This window comes from Stegodyphus dumicola, chromosome 9, assembly GCF_044657685.1.
Source record: "Stegodyphus dumicola isolate Sdum_Otavi_A_Nest chromosome 9, ASM4465768v1".
NCBI lineage: Eukaryota > Metazoa > Arthropoda > Arachnida > Araneae > Eresidae > Stegodyphus > Stegodyphus dumicola.
In genome coordinates, this window is record NC_140776.1 from 145,870,417 (window position 1) to 145,892,412 (window position 21,996).

The 21,996-nt window shown below is 30.2% G+C and overlaps 1 protein-coding gene across 5 annotated transcripts in view; it reads left to right on the forward strand.

Moving 5' to 3' along the window:
• LOC118200252 (C-Jun-amino-terminal kinase-interacting protein 4-like) overlaps positions 1–21,996 on the forward strand; it is a 104,215-nt gene that overhangs the window by 55,931 nt on the left and 26,288 nt on the right. For 4 of the 5 annotated variants that reach the window (XM_085824204.1, XM_085824206.1, XM_085824205.1 and 1 more), the window contains 5 exons: positions 358–510; positions 7,342–7,525; positions 12,298–12,480; positions 18,406–18,450; positions 19,855–20,044. In XM_085824204.1, coding sequence (XP_085680330.1) covers positions 358–510; positions 7,342–7,525; positions 12,298–12,480; positions 18,406–18,450; positions 19,855–20,044 — 755 coding nt within the window. The remainder of the gene's footprint in view (positions 1–357; positions 511–7,341; positions 7,526–12,297; positions 12,481–18,405; positions 18,451–19,854; positions 20,045–21,996) is intronic. The other variant, XM_085824207.1, reaches the window with a different exon arrangement.

A 21,996-nucleotide genomic window follows, 5' to 3' on the forward strand; every position in this document is an offset into this window, starting at 1 on the left:
AAAAATTTTTTAGTATATATGCAATTCTAATTCACTTTACTCAGAATTGTATTGATAAAGTTACCATAAATAATTAAGATTTCAATTTTGGCATATTTAATGCTATATGTATTTTAATGTAACTTTTTAAAAAAAATATTTCTTTGCATTTCTACATATTCATATAAGAAAAGTTATGGTGTGAAATTGCTAAACATGGGAAGTAATTTTTTAATATTGATATCTCTTTTGCACCCCTTTCCCAAAAGTTATATCATATTTTTCAAGCAAAATATTTGTGTTTTAGACTACTTAATTGGAGACATAGTTGTCTAATTTTTATTGTAAGTAATTTTTGTTAATTTTTTCGTATTGCAGATATGGTGTGCAGCAGGTGTTAATCTTAATGGGGGAAGAACGAGGGATGGTGGTTCTATAGTTGGAGCTAGTGTGTTTTATTCTTCTCCTCCTGAAGAAGGCTCTTCAACAGAAAATTTATCTGAAGTTGAAAAATTGAATCATGAACTTGCTGTAAGTGTTGTATAGCTATAGATATACATGCCTGCAACCCTTTGTAAATTAAATTGTTTAGAAGTCTCATTCAGGTTACACAGGATAACTTGTAAATTACACAGGATATTCACAGTACATGCTTGCCATCTTTTATATTGTAAAGTCTCACTCATGTGCATTAAGTCATAAAGTGTTCATAATTAAATTTAAAAAAAAAATACTATTGTCCATATTGTATGTGTCCGATCTTTCTTTCATTTTCCCCCCTTTCTTCCCCCCTTTTTTTGGGGGGGGCATCATGATCATGACCATCAAGATCATAGTATCTGCAACAATAAATAATGGTACTTGATTAAATACTGTATAAAAAATGCCACATGTATATGGCATGATCCAGTGATTAGACAAGGTGGGTGAAATGTGATGTGCATTTAGAAAAGTTCTGAAATATCAGCTTTTCAGTGACATCAGTTTTACAATCTAGTGTCTACTGATTTATATGCACAGAATATCAGCTTTTTTTCACTGACATCTCTCGTATAATTTTGCTTGATTATATGCATGTTAGCTTTATTAACACATTCTAAAAGTTGAGTTTTGCTTAAAACTTTCTAGCCTTTTTAATTTTTGTATGATAAAACTTGTGTGTCTTCCATTTACTTAATAATGCTCATGACAAATATTGATAAAAAAGTCAAAAGTTTAATTTATAATCTCTAAATAAAAACAAATTCTTTAAATAGATAAGCAAATTTTATGAATTATGAATAAGCATTGCTTTATGTAAACCTTTTCTTATTTGAGATATAAACAAAACATTAAAATCACAAATAAGCATCCCTTTGTATAAATCATGGGTTAAATGAAGCTGCCATTTGAATAGAAAGATGACTGTGCATACCCCTATAGAGGGCACAGAGTGCTGGGAATGCCTGCGATATCGTCAGATCCCACCAGATGCGTCTGTGATAGTGTATAAAGGCATCGTTCACAATCCATAATGCCAACGAACATTAAAATTCATCGTTCGCATTATGGATTCCTCCAAATGGTGTCATTTGCATGGTTGTGCAATTTTTAACAGCTTAAAATGTGAGTGGTTTTGAAATATATTGTTGAATGCAAAATGTGTATGGTGTGGAATGTATGAAATGCAGATTAGTATTCCTATGATATAGAGATTTTCATAGTGGGAGAAGCAGTACTGATGACAGTCCGCCACCTAGTCAAGTACATGTGGTGATTACCGAGGAAGCAGTTGCAGATGTGAACCATCTCATGAAAATGAATCGGTGAATCATCACTCTAGAAATAGCGGAGGAAATGTGTTTGAGCATAGGAACTGTGCACACAATACTGCATGAAAGTTGCAACACTGAGAGGTTTCGTGCACAGTGGGTGCCAAAACATTTGGTAGAGGAGCAGAACATTCATTGCATTCTGTTTCCATGCAACATCTTATGTGGTACTACAAAATGGGGAACCAGCTCCTTTCAAGGATCATTGCCACAGCTGAAACATGGCGCCATCACTTTGATCCAGCCATCAAAAGTACGAGCATGGAATGGCAAAACTTAGCCCATGCCTAAAGAAGGCTCACACATCCACTAGACCTTAAGTCATGTTAATATACTTCTTTGATGTCGATGGCCCACTACTGTTGGAATGGCAACCTACAGGAACGACGTCACTGTTGCCACATATTGTGCCAAATTGCAGAAAGTGAGACAGAATATCAAGAATTGCCGACGGGGCATGTTGTCATGCAGAGTTATCATTTTGAATGATAATGCTCATCCTCCTATGGCTGTGGCATGGTAAACATTGTCATGGCAAATGCGCAGGGAGGTACTCGAACATCCCCCTTACAGCCCAGACCTCTCGCCATGTGACTATCCCATTTTCGGTTCACTTAAGAAATCTCTGAAGAGATGGTGATTTGCCGATGATGAGGTCCAAGCTGCCGTTGAAAATTGGCTCCACAACCAACCTCGAAGCTTCTTCACCGAGGGTGTCCATTGTCCATTGAGCACTGGGACACTTGTTTCAACCTACAAGGTGACTTTCTCCAACCTATCCATTATGTCTGTATTACTTGTTTTTCTTTTGTATATTAATTTATATTAATATCATTAGACCATTTCTCAAACTGACTGTAGTACTACTTTCACTTGAACAACCCTTATATATACATGAATACATGAAATATATATAAGAGTTTTTAAAAGCAAGAAGAAAGCGAAAATCAGAAATTTGTGCAATTTGCAGCATAATTTTAAAAAAAAATTAAATAAATTTAAAAACTCTATATGAAAAATATTTATTTATACATATATTTATACATAAATATTTGAAGGCCAACCTATTATTACCATGAAACAAGTTAAAATAGTAAAACACAAATAAAAAAAATGGCAAATTTAAAACAAAAATTACATTTCAAAGAAGAAAACCATAAAAAAGGAATTTTGTATTGAATAAAACCTAAACAATAAAAAAAAATTTATTAATCACCTTCATTTAATGCTTCTGAGACTTTAAACCACTTTAAATTATCCAATTTCCTTTACATACTTAATTTAATTGTCTGATTAAATTCACTCCTTTTCCCCATATGTTCTCGTACAAAATATACATAATTCCCTATAGTACAAAATTTACATAATTAAAAAAAAAAAAAAAAAAAAAAAAAAAAACTTCAAAAGGGCTTAAAAAGGCTAAAGATGAAACTATCACTATATGTCTATAAAAAGAAGGAGAAAATGTTACTGAATAAAATAATCAATTAATTTTCATAATGAAAATAAAATTGATAGTCCTATTGTAAACCTCAAAAAACAAGAGCAAACTCAATTATGTGAATTCTGAATGAACTTTTGTGAAATTAAAATACAGGTAACCCTCGTATAACATGGAAGATAGGTTCCTAGAAAATGCCGTGTTGTGTGAAACCATGTTGTATGGGACCCAGAGGCAGTATAAAAAAGGGGGGTTACATTTCAAAAACTTATTAAAAACAAATATTTTTTTTTTGATTATACATAAACAACTTCATTTTTATTAAAAATATATATGTATGTACAACACAAAACAAAAAATATTACATATTTTAATTTAACGCAACTTTAGTTTAATAAATTTCTTTGTTGTCATTGCTCAGGAATCAACAGAGAACGTTTTTTTTAAGTGGAATAAGATCACTTTCACTTTCAGAATTTCTTTCTTCATTTAAAGTTCTGGCATTTTCTTCCCTCTTTAAAACATCTGAAATTTTATTTTGCTTACTAGTTCTTACCAGGTCATTTTACATTTCTCGATATAGAGCCAGACAGTTTTGCAGCTCCCTTTTGAATTTTCGGCTTATTTCAGCAGAAGGGTCTGTACTCAAGAAAAATAACTCGAGATTTTCAGCTAAGCATAGGCCTTCTTTAAATGTTTTTTAATGTTAAATTATTAACTTCACAATCTTCATCAGTGGTAGTGTTCTCAGAATCGATCTGATTTACAGCTTTGAATGCCATTTCTATCACATCTTCATCAATTTCTTCTTCCGCTAATAAATCTTGAAGGTCCTCAATAGCCATGTTCACAAAACCTTTGCCTCGGATTGATTTAGCAAGTTTTAGTATGAACTCTATATGATTCAATTACATTTTCTGATGATTTACGCATGTTTTCTAGTTCAACTGAAGAGGGCCTATCTTCTAACAAGCGTTTAACATTGATTCTTTCAATTCTTTCAGCAACAAAGATACAATGTTGATTCATTTCTTAATTGAAAATGTCTTCCAAGCTTCCATTACATTAATCGATTTTGAATCGGTTATGTCTAAAATCTACTGTAATGCTCTTCTTATGTAATATGTTTTAAAGGTATAAATAATAACTTGATCCAATGGTTGGAGTAACGAAGTAATGTTAGATGGTAGGAACAGTATTTTGACATTGGGATGATTCAAATCTTGTGGGTGACATTGAGCGTTATCTAATAGTAATAAGCCCTTTGAATCTCAAATAACTTTCAGCATCTGACACAAAACAATTTAAAAACCAATCTTTAATTATATTCCCAGCTATCCAAGCTCTTGGATTTGCTTTCCAGTATAACCGGTAAGTTGTTTTTATTTACGCCTCTAAGTGCACAAGGATTTAAAGATCTATAAACTAACAAGGGTTTTGTTATAAAGTCCAAAGTCATACTGTACAAAAATAGCATTAGACAATTTTTAGACACTTTAAATCAGGATTCAGTTTTTTCCTTTTTTTGATATAAAGGTTTTACTGGGCATTTTTGTTCCATCAAAGTTTCATCAGTTTTGTCGGCATCGAAAATTTGAACTGTTGTGTATCCTTGTTCTTCTATAATATTTTGAAATTTTTCAGGAAAAGTCCTAGCAGCTTCATAATCAGCCAATGCAGATTCTCCTTGAATTCTTATGCTATGAATTGCAAAATGCTTTTTGAAATTTTTGAACCAATCTTTACTCACCAGAAAATCTAAGTTGGCAGAAGGTTCTCCATGTTCTTTCAGGTGCTTGAAAATTTTGAGTGCTTTTTGTTTAATGATATTACCATCTAACGAAATTCTTTTTTGACAGCTATCATCAATCCAAATGCTGAGTGCCTTTTCCATCTTCCCAATTTTGGCGCCTCCCCCTGGACTACACGCGAACTGCACGTTTTGCGGATGTCGAAGATCCTGCAGCAAGTGCACTTCTTATTTCTTTTTCATTTTCCTTAATAGTCCGGACTGTTTCTTCATTCCAATTAAAACTTTTCCCAATGTGAGATGCCTTTTCTCCTTTTAAAAGACGGTCCAAAATTTGTGTCTGTACTTCTAAAGAAATGAATTTCCTCTTAAACGTTGTTTTTTTATCTTTATTGGACATGCCTGACGACTGAAACTTAATGTCATAAGGACGGAAAAGTTATTCTTTGACACACCATAGCTCAACACATATTGCTGACCAACAATATGAGACACTTTTGGTTTCAGACCAGGGAGACGAAGATTCGAATTTTGGAAGCTAAACATGCAGGCTGTGCATTTTAGAGCACATATTGTGACCTCATGTTGTTTACCTTCTGCAATAATGAGGTTTCTTCATTGTTATCTGTGGACATTTTTTCATACTGGTCATCTGAGGACATTTGTTCTTACGGTTACCGGATCTAGGAAGACAACTGGCAGAACTTATGAAACAAGGAATTCTTATGTATTAAATGATTATGTGGTTGCTTTGCATATATGGAAAAATGTTGCAGAGTTCATTAAATTTCTTTGGATTGCTTGGGCAATTTTCTTATCGTGTTATAGGAAAACCGTGTTGTAGGAGGGTTCTCGCAATTTATGAATTGTGTTGTAACCAAATCATGTTACAGTATGCCGTGTTGTAGGTGGGCTACCTGTATTAAAATTATATATATTGTAAGGTTTGTCCTAAGTTGTTAACTGTTATGTTTAGTTAAAATTACTTTCCTATCTCTTCTAATTTCAGCTTACCAATTTCCGGTCAGAGTGTGTTTTTAGAATCGTGGTTAAATGCAAATGAAGGAAGATCAGTATTTAAAGTGGAAGTTCTACTGACTTCGTTAGATAGCCAGAGGTTCTGACCAGCACACGCTTGCCTTTTTTTTGGCTATACTCTCTCTAAGCTATTTCTATGTTCGGCCGTATTTCAGGCCCTTGATAGCTTCACCATTTAGTTAGCATTCAAGGGGCTAACTCCCGTAGAATTTTGATAGCTTTGGCTATATCTTTTTAGTTAAGTTTTATTTCTTAGTATTCTTGAGTTCAAGCCCAAGTGGAGGCTTTTATATATGTCCTGAGAAAGGGCCAGCTGTGGACTTTATTTTGAGCAATAAAGGGTAACCCTTCTCAAGTTTGCGTTTCTGTCTACTGAACTAAAGCGATTATTCTCTTACCAGTTCTCAAGGTTCCACACATTTAGCTGTAAATTCTAGGTTGGAACATTGCAATATATATGTAAAATACAACAAAATACCATAGTTGCTTTCAAAATAATTGACGACCTCAAAATTAATGATTCTAAGATTTGGTGATCTCCTCCTAAATTCATCTGTTCTCCCAAATTCGATAATATTCAATGTTATGTAATAACCTCAAATTAACCAATAACAGATTAGCTCTACTTATACCTCAGATTTGGTATAAAACTGCTGGCAACTTAATTGCTTCATTCTTCCCTTCCCTAACTGCTGCTCTGTCAACACTGCATGGCTTTACCTTTGCTTAAATGCCTACATCGTTTCTTTAAAAGCCAATGTACATAGATAATTATCATATTTAATTATAATTGAATAAGTGTCTGCCAACTTAATTGGATATGTGTAAAAATAAGGATTGGTGATTATCGAAATCCAAGTATCTGTATGCTTTAACCACATGACAGGACTGTTATTGAAAGCTGTTAAGAGTTCCAGGCTTTGACTGTGCATTCAAAATCATTACATATACATATATAATGTTATGTTATTGTAATAAAAAGGTTTTATAGCATTTTAGATAAAATGCATGTCATGTCTTAAGATCTCTAACCATCTGACACTTAAGCTATCTGATTTACATGGTTATTAGATAGTTGAAAAGCAGAATATATTCGGAATAATCTTTTGACATTTCTAGAGTGAAATATTGTGGTAACATTTTTTGACGCCTAATCCTTGAAATTATTGATTATTTTATGAAAATGAGCCACATTGGGCAATATATCTCATTTCTTCCTTCCATATATTTTGAAATAATTTAGAGTACTACCACACAAGTACCATAAATTTCATGTTCCTATTCAAAATCTTTCACTGAAATTTAATTCATTTCCAACTTAGGAGCAAGAGAAATGCAGGAAGGAAAATGAAGAAATTGAACAGAAACTTTCATCATTGATCTGGATTGGAACAAGCACACACACAAACAGTAAAGTAAATGTCATCGATGCTAGAAATCCTGGAGATGTTCTGAGTAGCTTTTTCGTCTGTTCGTCCCATCTGCTATGTATTGCAAGTGTTCCTGGTAAATAGAATCTAATTTAAAGAAAATGAATACTTTGGTTTTGCATTAAAAGACTGTGTTTAAAGTTTCTATTAAATTATATATAAATGAGATCACTAGCAATTTTACTTTACTGAAATTTATTCTGCTGTAAGCAATCAAACTCTGCTCTAGCGAACTTTTAGCAAACCAAACTCTGGTTTGCTACATCTGGTCTGATAAGGAAACAAAATGCATTATGTCACAATGTAGCAAAAAATTTATTGATGAATCACGTAGAAAAATTGATTAGCATTACCACATCTCCCAAAATAAATGAATAGTAACTTAAGTTCCAAAAAAGTATTAAAAGTTAACTACAGTTATTATTCATGCAGTTACTTAATTTCTTTGTCATCCATGCATTAATGATTTTGCATGAGAAATTATTTAGTGTTAGAGTAATGGTTTAGACCCTTCCCTTCTATTAGACATTCCGATATAAAATATGCATTTACGATATGAATAAGCGTCATCCTTGAACATATTGCTGTCTGACAGTTCATTCCCACATGGACTCTCTCTTCAGTTTGCAATTTTTGGCATTTCTTCTCACCCAACTGATTATGGAACTTGCCTTCAAGGACTCTTGTCTGCTCATACTTAGTACCCATCTGATTGGCTGGCACCACAGGCAGTGCGATGTGTCGATTGGCCCATTGTATTACTAGCTGAGAATTCACGTTTTTATGCCATCAACTGACTTTCTCCTATGAAACTTTATGTTGCTACATGATTCTCTCGACTTTCAAAACTAATATGTGATCGAAAATCTTTAATCTAGTTATCCTGAGATACCGCTACGCGTAGGTGGCTGAGTCGCGACTCCAAAGGAACGCCTGAGCCGACAGTTCATTCAAAGAACCAATTCAAGCTGTTTGTCTGAGTGGATTAATGTTCTTTGGCTCAGTGCATAACACAGTAGGAATCTCTTACGGTATTTTTATGGTGTGTCCTGGTTTTCCAAACACTTAAGTTCTATATCTGCCTCGTACAGCGTATTATTGAGAACAAAGAGCAAGGTGTGTGTCGGGAGGGGGGGGGGAGCTAAAAGAACAGTAACCTAAAAATGTTTTTCATTATTTTAATATCCTAAATAGAATTATTTCAAGGGTTCATAATTTTTCAGTTGAAAATTGCAGAAATTCTGTAAAAAAGTTTGAAAAACACACACAAAAAATCAGTTGAAGATATCCACAAAGTTCATTGTATCCAATTTATATACATTTCAAGGTTTGCTATATCCTTATAAGATAACATTAAATCTATATGAAATTGGACCTAATAAAAAAATTGTTATATCCAAGAGGTACATCATAAGTGGGATTCGACTGTATGTTTAGCACAGTCACTTTACTAGAAGTTGACAAATTTTCAGAATGGAAAACTCTGAAAACCATGCACATGATAATTTTTCAGTTTTTAATAAGCAACATTATAATTTTTATATGCATTCCTTTTGCTGTTTTCCAAATTGGAATTTATTCATAAAATGATTGGTGAAGAAATTTCCACTGCAACAAAGAAACACCTGCAAGTGAGTTTTTATCAATTAATTTTCAAGATAAATACATAATTAATATTTAAAATATGTATGTAATAAAGTAATTCTGATTATTACATACATTTTGTTGTAATAATAAGGTAATAAGAATAAATCATTATTCTCTTTCTTTTATAAAAAATCACTAATCTGTGTCAAGATGGTTGGGCTAATACATAAACAACTTTATTTCTTATTTGATTGAGGCACCAAAATAAATAAATAAATAAATAAAAATACAAATATATATATAAAAATGTGAAATAGCGTCTTTTGTTTGAATACGTAGGCTTCTTTAGAAGAAAAATATGAACTGAAGTAATGTAATTTTAGGTGTATAAGGCAATAAGAGGAAATGTATTCTTTTTGTATTAATGAAACTAAGCATTCTGATATAAAGGAGAAGTAATTTAAAATTCATCAAAATATATTATAGTATTTTTTTTTCTTTTTTATATTTTTTTATATATTTTTCATTTATAAATTGATTTTTGTATAGTTTTAATAAATTCTATTTAAATGACAGATTATTACCCTTTTCTTTGCTTAAAAAACTGATTCTTATCCCAACACATGTTTAAAATTGTAAATATAATTATAAGGCATAATTAGGGCATGGCATATGTTATTACCACCACCTTTAATGTTTAATGAAATAATTAGTGACACAATAAATTAATTTTAAGAAATAAAATTGCCATTATAAGTTGATGAAAAATATTGTTTTGATTAGTCTGTGGCTGATTTTATTCATGTTTTTATAAATATTAACAGTTACTAGCAAATTAATATGATTAATCTTTTAATATTGTGCTTTATGCCATGGCTCTGTACTTATATTTTCTCTTAATTATTGCTATTTCCTTAATATTTTTTATTATGGAAATATGATTTCAAAAAGATACATATATAATGCAAATTTTCTGCTGTTTACATTGAGTAAGGAAGCATTACTATGTTTTCACGTGCATTTTTTTACTTCCTTGTACGAAGTAAAAAGAAAGTATTGAAATCGCGAAACGTTTCAGATAGCATATTTCAACGAAAATATCCATTTTGATCGCTATCGAATTCAATTTCACGATGTTTTTGCGTGACATCTGTACGTATTGTATTTACTGTCATCTTTTCCTCCAAAAAAATTATAAAATTGCTTTAAAATAAATTCTGAAGAGAATTTTTTGTGGTGTCTGTACGTACGTAAGTATGTATCTTGCATAACTCAAAAATGAGTAGCCTTAGAACATTGAAATTTTGTATATAGGACTGCTATAACATGTAGATGTGCACCTCATATTTTGGTTGCAATCAGCCACATCAAACATACATAAATTACATAAAAACATACATAAACATACATAAAAACATACATAAATGTTACCCGGCTCAGTGATCTCAGTTTCTTTACTCTTATATGTTTGTAAATTGTGAATTTTTTCCTTTATAACTGATTGGATTATGTTGTTCTTGTTCTTATCTTCCGGTTAAGGTTTTTTATGTCTTTACGCAATCTGAAAGCAATATTTGTAGAATTATCAATAATTTAAAGCTGTTTAAGTGCGGATAAACCTAACTTTTAAATAACATGGCGGACATTTTTGTTTACATTTAAAACAGCAGAATAGTAGATTTGTTACCAATCTAGAGAGACTAAGCTTTGCAACGACAAAGATAATGCCTTCATTTATTATTGCCAATTAAATCATGCTTAATCCTTTCTGGAATTTTTTCGAGGAAATAAGCGTTTGAGATTTACTTCGTAATTTTTAATATAGATATTTTGAGTTTTTATGTATTTTTGAATTTGAGTTTTTATGTATATTTGTAAAAACTGAATCGTCTGTGAGATATTGTTTCTTTTTTGTTTTGTTTGCTTAATTTCTTTTATACATTGTTCTAGATTTATTATAGTATCTGAATAGAACATGTGGCAACGATTAGATAATTCTTCAAATGATATAAATTGTGCATTCTGAGTTATAATATGAACGAAATATAATGCTGTTAAGTGAACCTAGTGCCAGAGTGTGGCTATGGTAAACAAATGTAGTGAATTTTAAAGAGTGCATTTATTTTATTGCATCTTATGTGCTATCAGCGAAGTAGATTTAATTCAATCCAATAAGTTTAAATGAAATGCAAGAAAAAATGCGTAGAATTTAATCTTCCGTACAAGGAAGTCATGTGGGGTACACATCAGATTTTTTGTTGCCTGAAAATACTATGAACCTGTGTGAAATGTGTATTTAAAACTATCATTTGAGATTACATAAAGAGAAACAGATTTTTGTATTTATTATACAGATGCAAAAATAAATTGATTGCAGTATATATGTGTAATATTAAGAATAACTATAAAAGGTTAATTTCATAAATGGTAAAATTTCTTAAAAATTATAAAAAATCTATGGAGAGTAATAGTTTCTTTAAATTATCATCAGTATGTATATTGAAAATAATATGTTTCTTGCAATATTTATTGTATTATGTAAACTTATATAAAGTGTATAAATCTTGAATTCTTATGTTTTTATCTATTGCTAAAGAAAACAGCTGAATGATCTTGTCTAATCTTGGTTTGGCTGATTAGTTCGAGATTTTCTTTCTTTTTTTTTCGTATCATTGATTTTGAATACGTTATAGGGAGAAGTATTTGGTAATCATGATGCTTCATGATATTTAATTAAAATTTAATGGGTTCTAGCATATTTTTCCTTGAAATGAATATATTTCCAATAGTTTCTGTTCTTTAATAACATAGCATAACATTGCTGTAAGGATTATAGGGAATGTATTAGAACTAAAATTAGTAAAGGAAGGTAAATTTAATGGGTGCAGACTTATTTTATATATGTGTCATATTTGATTGAAATATAATTGAATAATTATAAGAATAAGAAAGAAAAGATGCAGCTTGCATAAAAATAATTGTTTTAAATATATCTTAGTACTTTTGTTCCTTGTTTGAACTTTGTTATTTTTGTTTAATCTAAATAATTAATAAAAAACTTCAACTAGTATTTTCAGCTTTCTGTTCCCATTCTTCTGAATTAAAAAAAATTATATAAATTTACTTTATAAAATAATGCTAAATATTACAGATGAGTTATTTTATAAGCATAATTCTAAACTTTCAAAAGTATGTATTCTAATGCATTGGTAATTATCTCATTTTATGAATAGATAATAAATTGTTTATTTTATTAAACAGGTGCTTGTGAATCTGACTATCCAGTTGATGAGGAATTTCTGAAACTTGGTTTAGAAAGTGATAAAACGGAATTACATGATGATAGTAAATCTAGTGATAGTGTGAGCAGCATTGGAAATATAACTTTTGTTAGCTGTTCTACTGGTCCTTCTAGTCCTCCCTCTCCTACCAATGATAGTAAAGGTATATTTATTTAAAATGTAATGGTTGTAATTAATGAGGCAAATGAAAGCAAACTTTTTCTTTTAATGTATATGTTTGATTTTTTAAAAACTGATGTAGAATTAGTTATATTAAAAGCTGATAGTTAGTAAATCATTATTCTTATTAGAAAATATATTTTCTTCCTTTCTGCCCCCAAAATAGGCAAAGATGGCTGCTTAAAAATTTATGATTGTATAATAATTTGTTTATGAATAAAAATTTTTTATTAAAACTTTATTTATATTGATTACATGAGAGATTTGCCATTTGGCAAATACTTACATTATTCTTGTTTCTTCCCAAATAAGGCATAATTGGTAAATAAGTAGTAGTAGGATTGGTTGATCCTTGGATTTTGGTAATTTGGCGAAAATTTGGCGACCAACTCTGCTACAGCAACCCTCTATTTTTTTTCGCCGCCATTTTGTCTTCACGAAGTAAAGACATGTTTCTTTTCTTTTTATTTACTCAACACTTTTTCCAACAATCTACTAGCCAAATTACACTTATGCTAGAAATTTTATGTAACAAAACTGCTTCATCATGACAAATATTAACTGCAAAATTGGGAAAAAGTGCACAATCGCAAACTCCTTGCGCGTTTTTCAGAATAGCACATACACATAAACCATTTACACGTCGACTTATATTTACTTAAGAAAACATCTCAGAATTGGACAAAAATGGCATTGCACACATCTTAACTTTATCCATCTACACTGCTATTTTCTCATAAATTACAAAAATTTGCACGAAAATGCAGGAAAATTTTCTGAATCTTTAAACTTGGTAAAAAGCACATATATGAAATTACTTGATCGCGAAAAAGTATATACCCTTTCCAAGTATGAAAATTTCCACGTATAAAATAAATAAAATATCCAAAAACTTTTACCTCTAAATTATCTATTATATTATAAACGTTACCAACGAATTTCTACCGCAAACATTAAAAATGGTTACAAATACTTAGTGTCAAATATTTAAATTATTTCCATGCACGTGTACTTCAACTGAAACGTATACCAAATTGCTACAAACATAAAATTCACAAAATAACTATCATTTAATTAAAATATCACTAAACCATGTACACGTCGACTTATTTGTACGTAAAAAAACATCCCAGAATTGCACAAAAATGGCATTGCGCACACTCTTCACTGTATCCATGTACACTGCTTTTTTGTCATAAATTAGAAAAATTTCACGAAAATGCATGAAAATTTTGTGAATCTTTAAATCCGGTAAAAAGAACATATATGAATTTACCTGATTGCGAAAAAGTATATACACTTTCCAAGGATGAACATTTCCACGTATAAAATAAATAAAATATCCAAAAACTTTTATCTCTAAATTATCTATTATATTATAAACGTCACCAACGAATTTCTACTGCAAACATTAAAAATGGTTACAAATACTTAGTGTCAAATATTTAAATTATTTCCATGCACGTTTACTTCAACTGAAACGTATACCAAATTGCTACAAACATAAAATTCACAAAATAACCATCATTTAATTAAAATATCACTAAACCATGTACACGTCGACTTATTTTTACTTAAAAAAACATCCCAGAATTGCACAAAAATGGCATTGCGCACACTCTTCACTATATCCATGTACACTGCTTTTTTCTCATAAATTAGAAAAATTTCACAAAAATGCATGAAAATACTCAACGTATACTACTCAAACGTATTCCAAAATACTATAAACATATAACTCACAAAATCACGATCATTAAATTAAAATATAATTAAATTTAAAAAAAAAAAAAACTACTTAAAATATAAATAAGCACATACATTAAATTAATAAAAATTAGATTACAATCCTAATTACTTTAAACTAAATCATTGCTAATAACAATTTTCCAATAATACCATATTAATTTATTTACTTCTTACATTTAGAACAATGCATAAAAATAATATCCTCAAATGATTAAAAATACTAACTTACCTAATCTTCTTCAGAATCTTCATTACGTGGTACGCATACTTCCCTACAGAAAGAGTTCCAATCGGCTGCAGTACTACAACTAATTTCTAAATCCGAAATCCAGTAGTCAACTGGCAGTCTATTCACCCAGTAATAAGAAATTAATAAAATTTCACCCATACTCAGACTACTTTCAGCAAACCACGTACCCTTCCTTACACTCCGTTTCACAAAATGTCCATTTTCACCAGATTTCTTGCACAGCCATTCAAACTTATCTGTAATATCCTTCCTTTCACACTATCTCAACTTATTATTATTATCAGATAAACGCATTAAAAATTTAGAATTCACTTTACATAGCGCCATGCAATCCGAAAATTAATCAACACTATTTCACACAACACACAATGAAGCTTAATACAAAATAATATAGTAATGCAGATATTTTTCCAAATTTACCCCCTTTTCCGATTAAAGAACTGTAATTCGTCCATTAATGTCACATGACATATCTCATGATCTCTCATTTCCCTCACACAAAATAATGCGTAATCGGAACTGAGTACTTCTTACATTATTACAAAAGTCCTAGGTAGTTACCTTTATCGCCTCCAAAATGTCGCCAAACTACCTGTTACCATATTCCAAAGATCAGCTGTAGGATTTTTCAGTATGTTTGAAATATAAGCTTTACCCCCAGAATAAGCCGTAGTTAAGATCGTCAGCCAGACTTATTCCGGAATGACCAGTTGGAGTCCTGACTCAAAACACTTGTGAGCCTGATAAAGAATGGACATGGTTGTGATTATTTAGAATATTCATAATTCAATACATCATATGTTGTAATGGACATACATAATATATCTGTGTAAGAAAGTAAAGAAACAGTTTTGTGCATTCTGAGTAATAAACAGAAGAAAGTAAAAAACAGTTTTTGAAATTTTGTGTCTGTAATTTTTCATAATTTTTTATGTGGTCCATCATTTTTAATAGTTTTGTTGTAATGTAAATTTTCAGTTAACACTAATTTAAAAATAGATTTAAAAGGAATAATATTTTGATCCTTAAGCAAGAAAATATATATATATATATATATATATATATATATATATATATATATATATATATAAAGCACTATTCAATCAAATACAATAAAGGAATTAAGGAGCAATTCCAAAAAAATAATCTTCCATCTTTCTGCAAAGGTAAGTTAGATGTCAGAATATATCTCAAAAGTGGTGATCAAAGTACAATAATCTCAATATACAATCTTAATGACTTCAGTGATCAAACTACAATAACCAAAGTACAGTGTATGAAGGAAATACTAAGATACATAAGTATTCATCAGGTTGGCAGTCAGTATTTATTTATTTAGAAGAGACTACTTGTTAATGTTGGCAGAAGAGCAATTTTGATTATTTGCAGAGAATTCAAGCATTTGCTCTTACAATGGCACCGCTGTTAGATAAATTCCCAGAAGAATTCAAAACATCTCACAGTATTATATGCATGGTTTCTTTCAGTGACATGAATTGTCTCTTAAGCATTGTAAGGATTTATTTATTTTTACTAACTAATTATTTTATGTTAATTACTTTTGCTGTTTTTCTCGCTTTTAATTTTCTTGCCAGAATGCTGATTTCAAGTTTGTGCGTAGAAAAGAGATAGTGTTTAAAGGAAAGTTTTATATCTGCAGTATTGCATTATTCTTGCCATTAGGCTTGGCACCCAGATATGCTGATATTCGGTCTGAGCCATCTTGCACGTTTCTCTGTCTGTGTAGCTTTTGGGCTAATGTACATTTTATTTAGTTAAACTAAATGTGTTACCTTTTGATTATCTATTTCTATAAGCACGAGCAGTTCCTTCTGTTAACTATTATTTTAGTTAAATGAAAGGGCTTTTATACCCTTTGTCAGTCTCTGTTGTAATTTACAAGACATATCAATAAGTGGCTTTGATCTTTAGAGTTCTCATTTAATTCATGCTACCAAAGAAGATGAAACTCTGTAGCATATCAACAACATTGATCGAGAAAAATGTTTTCCAAATTATTAAGTAAACACTTGCATTCAAGTCTTTTGTTAATGACATTGACTTTTCTATATACCGTCTTGCTAATATGACTGTTGATGATGAAATGGCAATGTTTATGGGTCAAGGATATCAATTGATAATTGGTCAGAGGTGCATCATATTAATCTCTGTTTCTTACACAATGTTTGTGTCATCACTACACTAATCATCACTAAAAACCAAATTATTTGTACACTAATCATCACTAAAAAAGAGATTTGCTAGTTAGGGATTTAACCAGAACTTAACATAAAAACACAAAGAATTTCTCTGTAGAAAGAAAAATAGATTGATGATTATGATAAGAATGAATGTTTCAGATTCTTTATTTTGCAATAAAGACGTCATTCAAGTATTATTTTCACATGGAAATCAATCACTCATTGAACATAGAAAGGGGAAAAAAAAAACAAAAAAATTCAATGCAGATTTACTGTGAAGCCTACTTGCTTGGCTACGACATAGGGAAAGAAATCTCGGAATAAAATCATTGAAAACTGTGTTGTAAATGCACTATGAACTGGCAACAGGACAAAAATGCTCATTTAAGAAGAGCTTTATTACTAGGCATGAGAGATTAGGGCCAGTACTTCTACAGGAAAAAGAATTGCAAAAAGTTCAGGCAGAAATGTGAGATTTGGAGCTTTATGACAATGTTTCAGAAGTAGATGTCATGATTGTATTTGAATAAATCCAAATTTTGTGTAGATATAGATAAATAAATTTAGTTCCTTGAATGTGTAAATAAATAAAGTTACATTGAATAGATTGAATGAATAGATTGTTGGAAATTGATAAATGTTAATTGGTGTACATGAAAAAATAAGGAAAAGTGTACATGAAAAAATAATGAGCCCTAATGAGTGTCTCAGAGCAAATATTAATAGGAGACTGGGTCTTATTTTTGGAAAAACACATAATTACCTCATTAGTAAAATATGTCTTTCCTTACATTATTTGTAAGAAGTAATTTATACCTGTTAATAAAAAAATATGTTTTTTCTTTGCAAACTTTAGATAATAGTAATTAACTATTAGCTTAAGAAATGCAATCCTATTATCTAATCTGCTGCAGGGTTTAGCTACTAGAATGCCAAATTTCCTGTGTGGTTGCATGCATTCTTTTTGGGGCTTTTTCAGTAATTTGCATGTATCAGTAATCTGCAGTAATGGAATTGTTGCCATGGATTACTTGCTTACTGGACATTTTCTGAAACTTCGGAATGGTCTTTATATGCACGGCATATACTATATGGCAGGTTTGGGGAAATCTGCTTGTTCTCTGTTGCTGCTTCCACTGCATTTTATGCTTGATTTTATTTTGTTGAATGGAATAAATATAGTCTTTACTATTTTAGGTATTCTATGAATTTTTTAATGGCAAAAATATCATCATCATCCTTTCTATTCATTTCTTTGTCAGTATTTTTTTTCTAATAAATGTTTCTTTGTAGTAGTTAGCTAGGGAGTTATATATTAGTAATTGTAAATTTATGTGTTTTATGAAATTTTTTAAAAGTTTTGCATGCTTTTAACCTAAATTATTATTTTATATATCAAAATTTTAATTTGAATGGAAGTAAGAAATTTATAAACTTCAAATGTTACATGAAAAGGAAGTTAAGTCTATTTGTACTATTTTTTAGTGAATTGTAATTTTTGGAACTGGAATTTATTTAATATTTTTTATTTAGCCTTTCCTCTTTAGGGTATTATGTAATAACATGAATCAAATACGTGTTTTATATAAAATGACTAAAATATATTTTTATATATATGAGTAAAGAGTTTTTAAATACCTGTAGTCTTATAAGTAAAAATTTGTTTACCAATTTGAAAAGTATTATTGATATGTTCAAACATTTTCAGATAGTGAACCAGTTTTATTTAGACAGTCAACATCTCCTAATGAAGGTACGTTATCTGAAAGCGACTATATATATATTTCTGGGATAGATAATGAATTTTTGCTGGTTGTAAATTTAATGTACCATATATTCTGGCGTATAACACGCAAAAAATAAGATGGAAATTGATGGGTGGACGTTATACGCCGGATATAAAAATGATAGGTTTAAGAATAAGGAAATTATGAGCATACAAAATTAAATTTCTAAATGTATCCAAATGCTGTTTAATTAAAAGTTTTTATGTGAACCCTTTTTTTACTTTTTACATCAACTGTTTTATTTCCTATCATATCAAACATTATTAAGCGTTTCATCTATATTTCCAATATATAACAATAAATAAATTTTTTTTGTCTTCAGATCAATAACATACTTCAGGAAACTTATCAATTTGCTGTCCAAATCTTTCAGAACTCTTTGTGAAACATTTGTTTTTTCTGGGAGAAATAAATTATTTCATACCATAAATTGACTACTCAGAGTTGTTATAAAGTTTTCACTTTCATTTGCATTCTTTTGTGCCTACTTTAAGGCAAGTAAATGTTTACTGTTTCTTGTTATAATTAATCCATTTTGGCATTTCTCTAGGATGCAGTTTGCAACTAGGATAGGCCATTTTGCTTCTTCTTTATGCAAAGCACATTTAGTCTTTGGCATATTAATTCTTATGATTTCATTTTTCTTCCACTCGCATACGGAGCTTTCACTATCACCAAACATCCTTGCCGCAGCATGATTTCCATATTCTTTTGCAAATTGAATGACATGCACATGAAATCAGCACTTTGTTTCATTTTTCAGGAGATGTATTTAACATCTGAATCCTAATTGTTCATTCAGATTGGAAGTGCATTCTTACCTCAAATTATGTGCCCTTCTTTCAAAAGCCTAAAATAACATTCTTGTGCACACTTTCATTGAATACAACATATGCTCTTTGCAGAATTATTTACTTCTTCAAGCTTTTCCCCAGGATATATATTGTTCCCCTTGTCTCTTGTCAATTCAGTACACCATTGTATGAAAGCCTGGAATTTGTCTTTGAATGAATGACTTCAAACGAAAAGACCATCACACACGTATCTTTCAGGTTTTTTGTAAAGAAAAGGGTGCACATTCTATGGCAAATATAACTAAAAATTAAAAAAAATGTTATCAGAAATTGTAGGTGTGCATTATACGTTAGAAGGTATAGTAAGTGCAACTTGTTTTTTTTTTTTTTTTTTTTTTTTTTTTTTTTTTTTTTTAAATCAAAAAGTTACAGTACTTGAATTAAAAAAATGCATTTATTTCAAATGTTTTTTAAAATTGAAATGACACTGTGAATTATCATTTAATATAAGGTAGAATAATTTTATTTGTTTATTTTTTAACAGATTACTAAACACTTTTTTTTTGGTAACTGCAGATAAAAATGAAGAAGATTCAGAGAGTATTTCTAATCAAAGGCAACAGCAGTGGATAGTAATGAAAGATCCTCCTGAAATTATCAAAGATGGCATATCTGAGTTATCAAAAGATAATCCTCTGGCCTATGACCATATAGAAAAAATGTCAAGTGTCTTGCCTACCATGTGGATGGGGGCACAGAATGGAAGGTCTGTAACTTAAAGTTTTTAAGTTTTATTAATTATTTACCAATTTTTCAGTGCAGACATTCTTTAATTTTAGTGAGTTAGTCAGTAATCTTGATGTTTTTATGAATCAGTGTGCTCCAATTATAGTACTCCAATCAGTGACTCCAGAATAGGTTTAAGATTTAAAAAAAAAAAAAATAGTTTAAACTTTATGTTAGTGTAAATTCATGCTTATCTCTGTTTCTGAAACAAAGTATTAATAGTTATTAGAAAATAGCAAGATATACTCAAGAGTATTCTTAGTTTTCTAAATTTTTTAAATGGACAAAGTTTAAGAGATGTTAGAGCCTTCATATCGGTGAGTAATATGTTTTAGGGCTGTTGTAGGAAATAGTAGGTAATATTAAATGTATGTCTGATGTAGTATGCATGTAACACACATAAATACAGTAATAAACGGTAACAAATACAGTAACACACATAAGTACAGTAATAAACAGTAACAAATACAGTATCACACATAAATACAGTAATAAATGCTTGTGCTGTAGAGTTTTACCTATATAACATAAAGTATATGCTGTGTTGCATGTATATGGAATATGTGCAGCACTATATGTAGTACATATTCCATGCATATACATGAAGTCACTACACTATATTTCTGACTGTCACTGCCATACACATCAGTGACATACTTTTCTGTGGCCTTCAGCAAGATTAACAGAATTTATTGTGCTGTATTAGTACTGCTGTTATCCACCAAAGTATAAGAAATTTGACAGCAAATTAGTTCTACATCTGTTAATAGGGTTCACAAGTTTCTTAGGTACAAAGCTAGAAGAATCTAATCTTTAAACTTATTTACGTTTTGTTCATATGCAGTATTGTTGTCAGGGTTGTGGAGTCGATAGGGAAAATGACCGACTCCGACTTCCTCATATATATACACGCATGGGTTACAGCTTATTTTTTTAATATAAAAGAAGAAAAAAAATATTGAACAGAAAAAAAAAAAAAAAGATTGATGGCATAGCAAATTATTTATATTAATTAGCATTTGTTATGAAATTCTGCAAGATCATTCCACAGTCTCTCTGTTAGTGAAATATTAAGGTTATCTACATCTTCTGAAAATATTCTTAATTCTAACAACCACCACATCATCAAATATGTACTTCTCCATCGCATTGTTCGATTTAATAGCTCCTTTTCCTACTCGCTTCCTCAGAATGGCATCAATTTAGGGAGTTCTTGCTGCTTACCTAAATTTACCAGTGAGATTTTTAACTAAATGAATCAGTTTAATTGCTAATGACAAATATCACATCCATCCTTATATTTATTTATTAATATGTCAATAAAATAGAAAATAACTATTTATTAATGTATACAGTTCGTAAATAAAAATAATAACTCAGCTTGTCATTACTTTTCAATTCATTTTAATTTCATTTCAAATTCAAACTGTCCAACAAAAACTGGAGTCGGAGTCAGAGTCGACTTGTTTTTAGTGACTCCAGCTCCGACTCCTTTTACCCCAAAATCTGCCTGACTCTGATTCTGACTCCATGATTCCACAGGCCCTGATTGTTGTATTATGAATTTAAGTATTGCCATCTTAATATCATTATAAGTATTATTATTTTTATGTTTTCAATACCTTTTCTTGGTTATTTATTTATTTATTTTGGTAATATATATATATTTGTGTGTACTTGGTATGAAATTTGCTTTTACATTTGGGAATTTACATTGATTTTGAATTTCAGCTCATATCAGTAACAAAAGAAGCAAAATCACATAATTAGGTATTCATCTGTTATTGGGACTGTACTAAAAAATGTATGTATACATGCAAGGATGGATGGATGTATTTCATCTACCCAAGTGAATATGTACTTATTTAAGTATCCTTGTGTATACATACACTCATACATACATGACCATCCATCCATACATATGTGTGTACA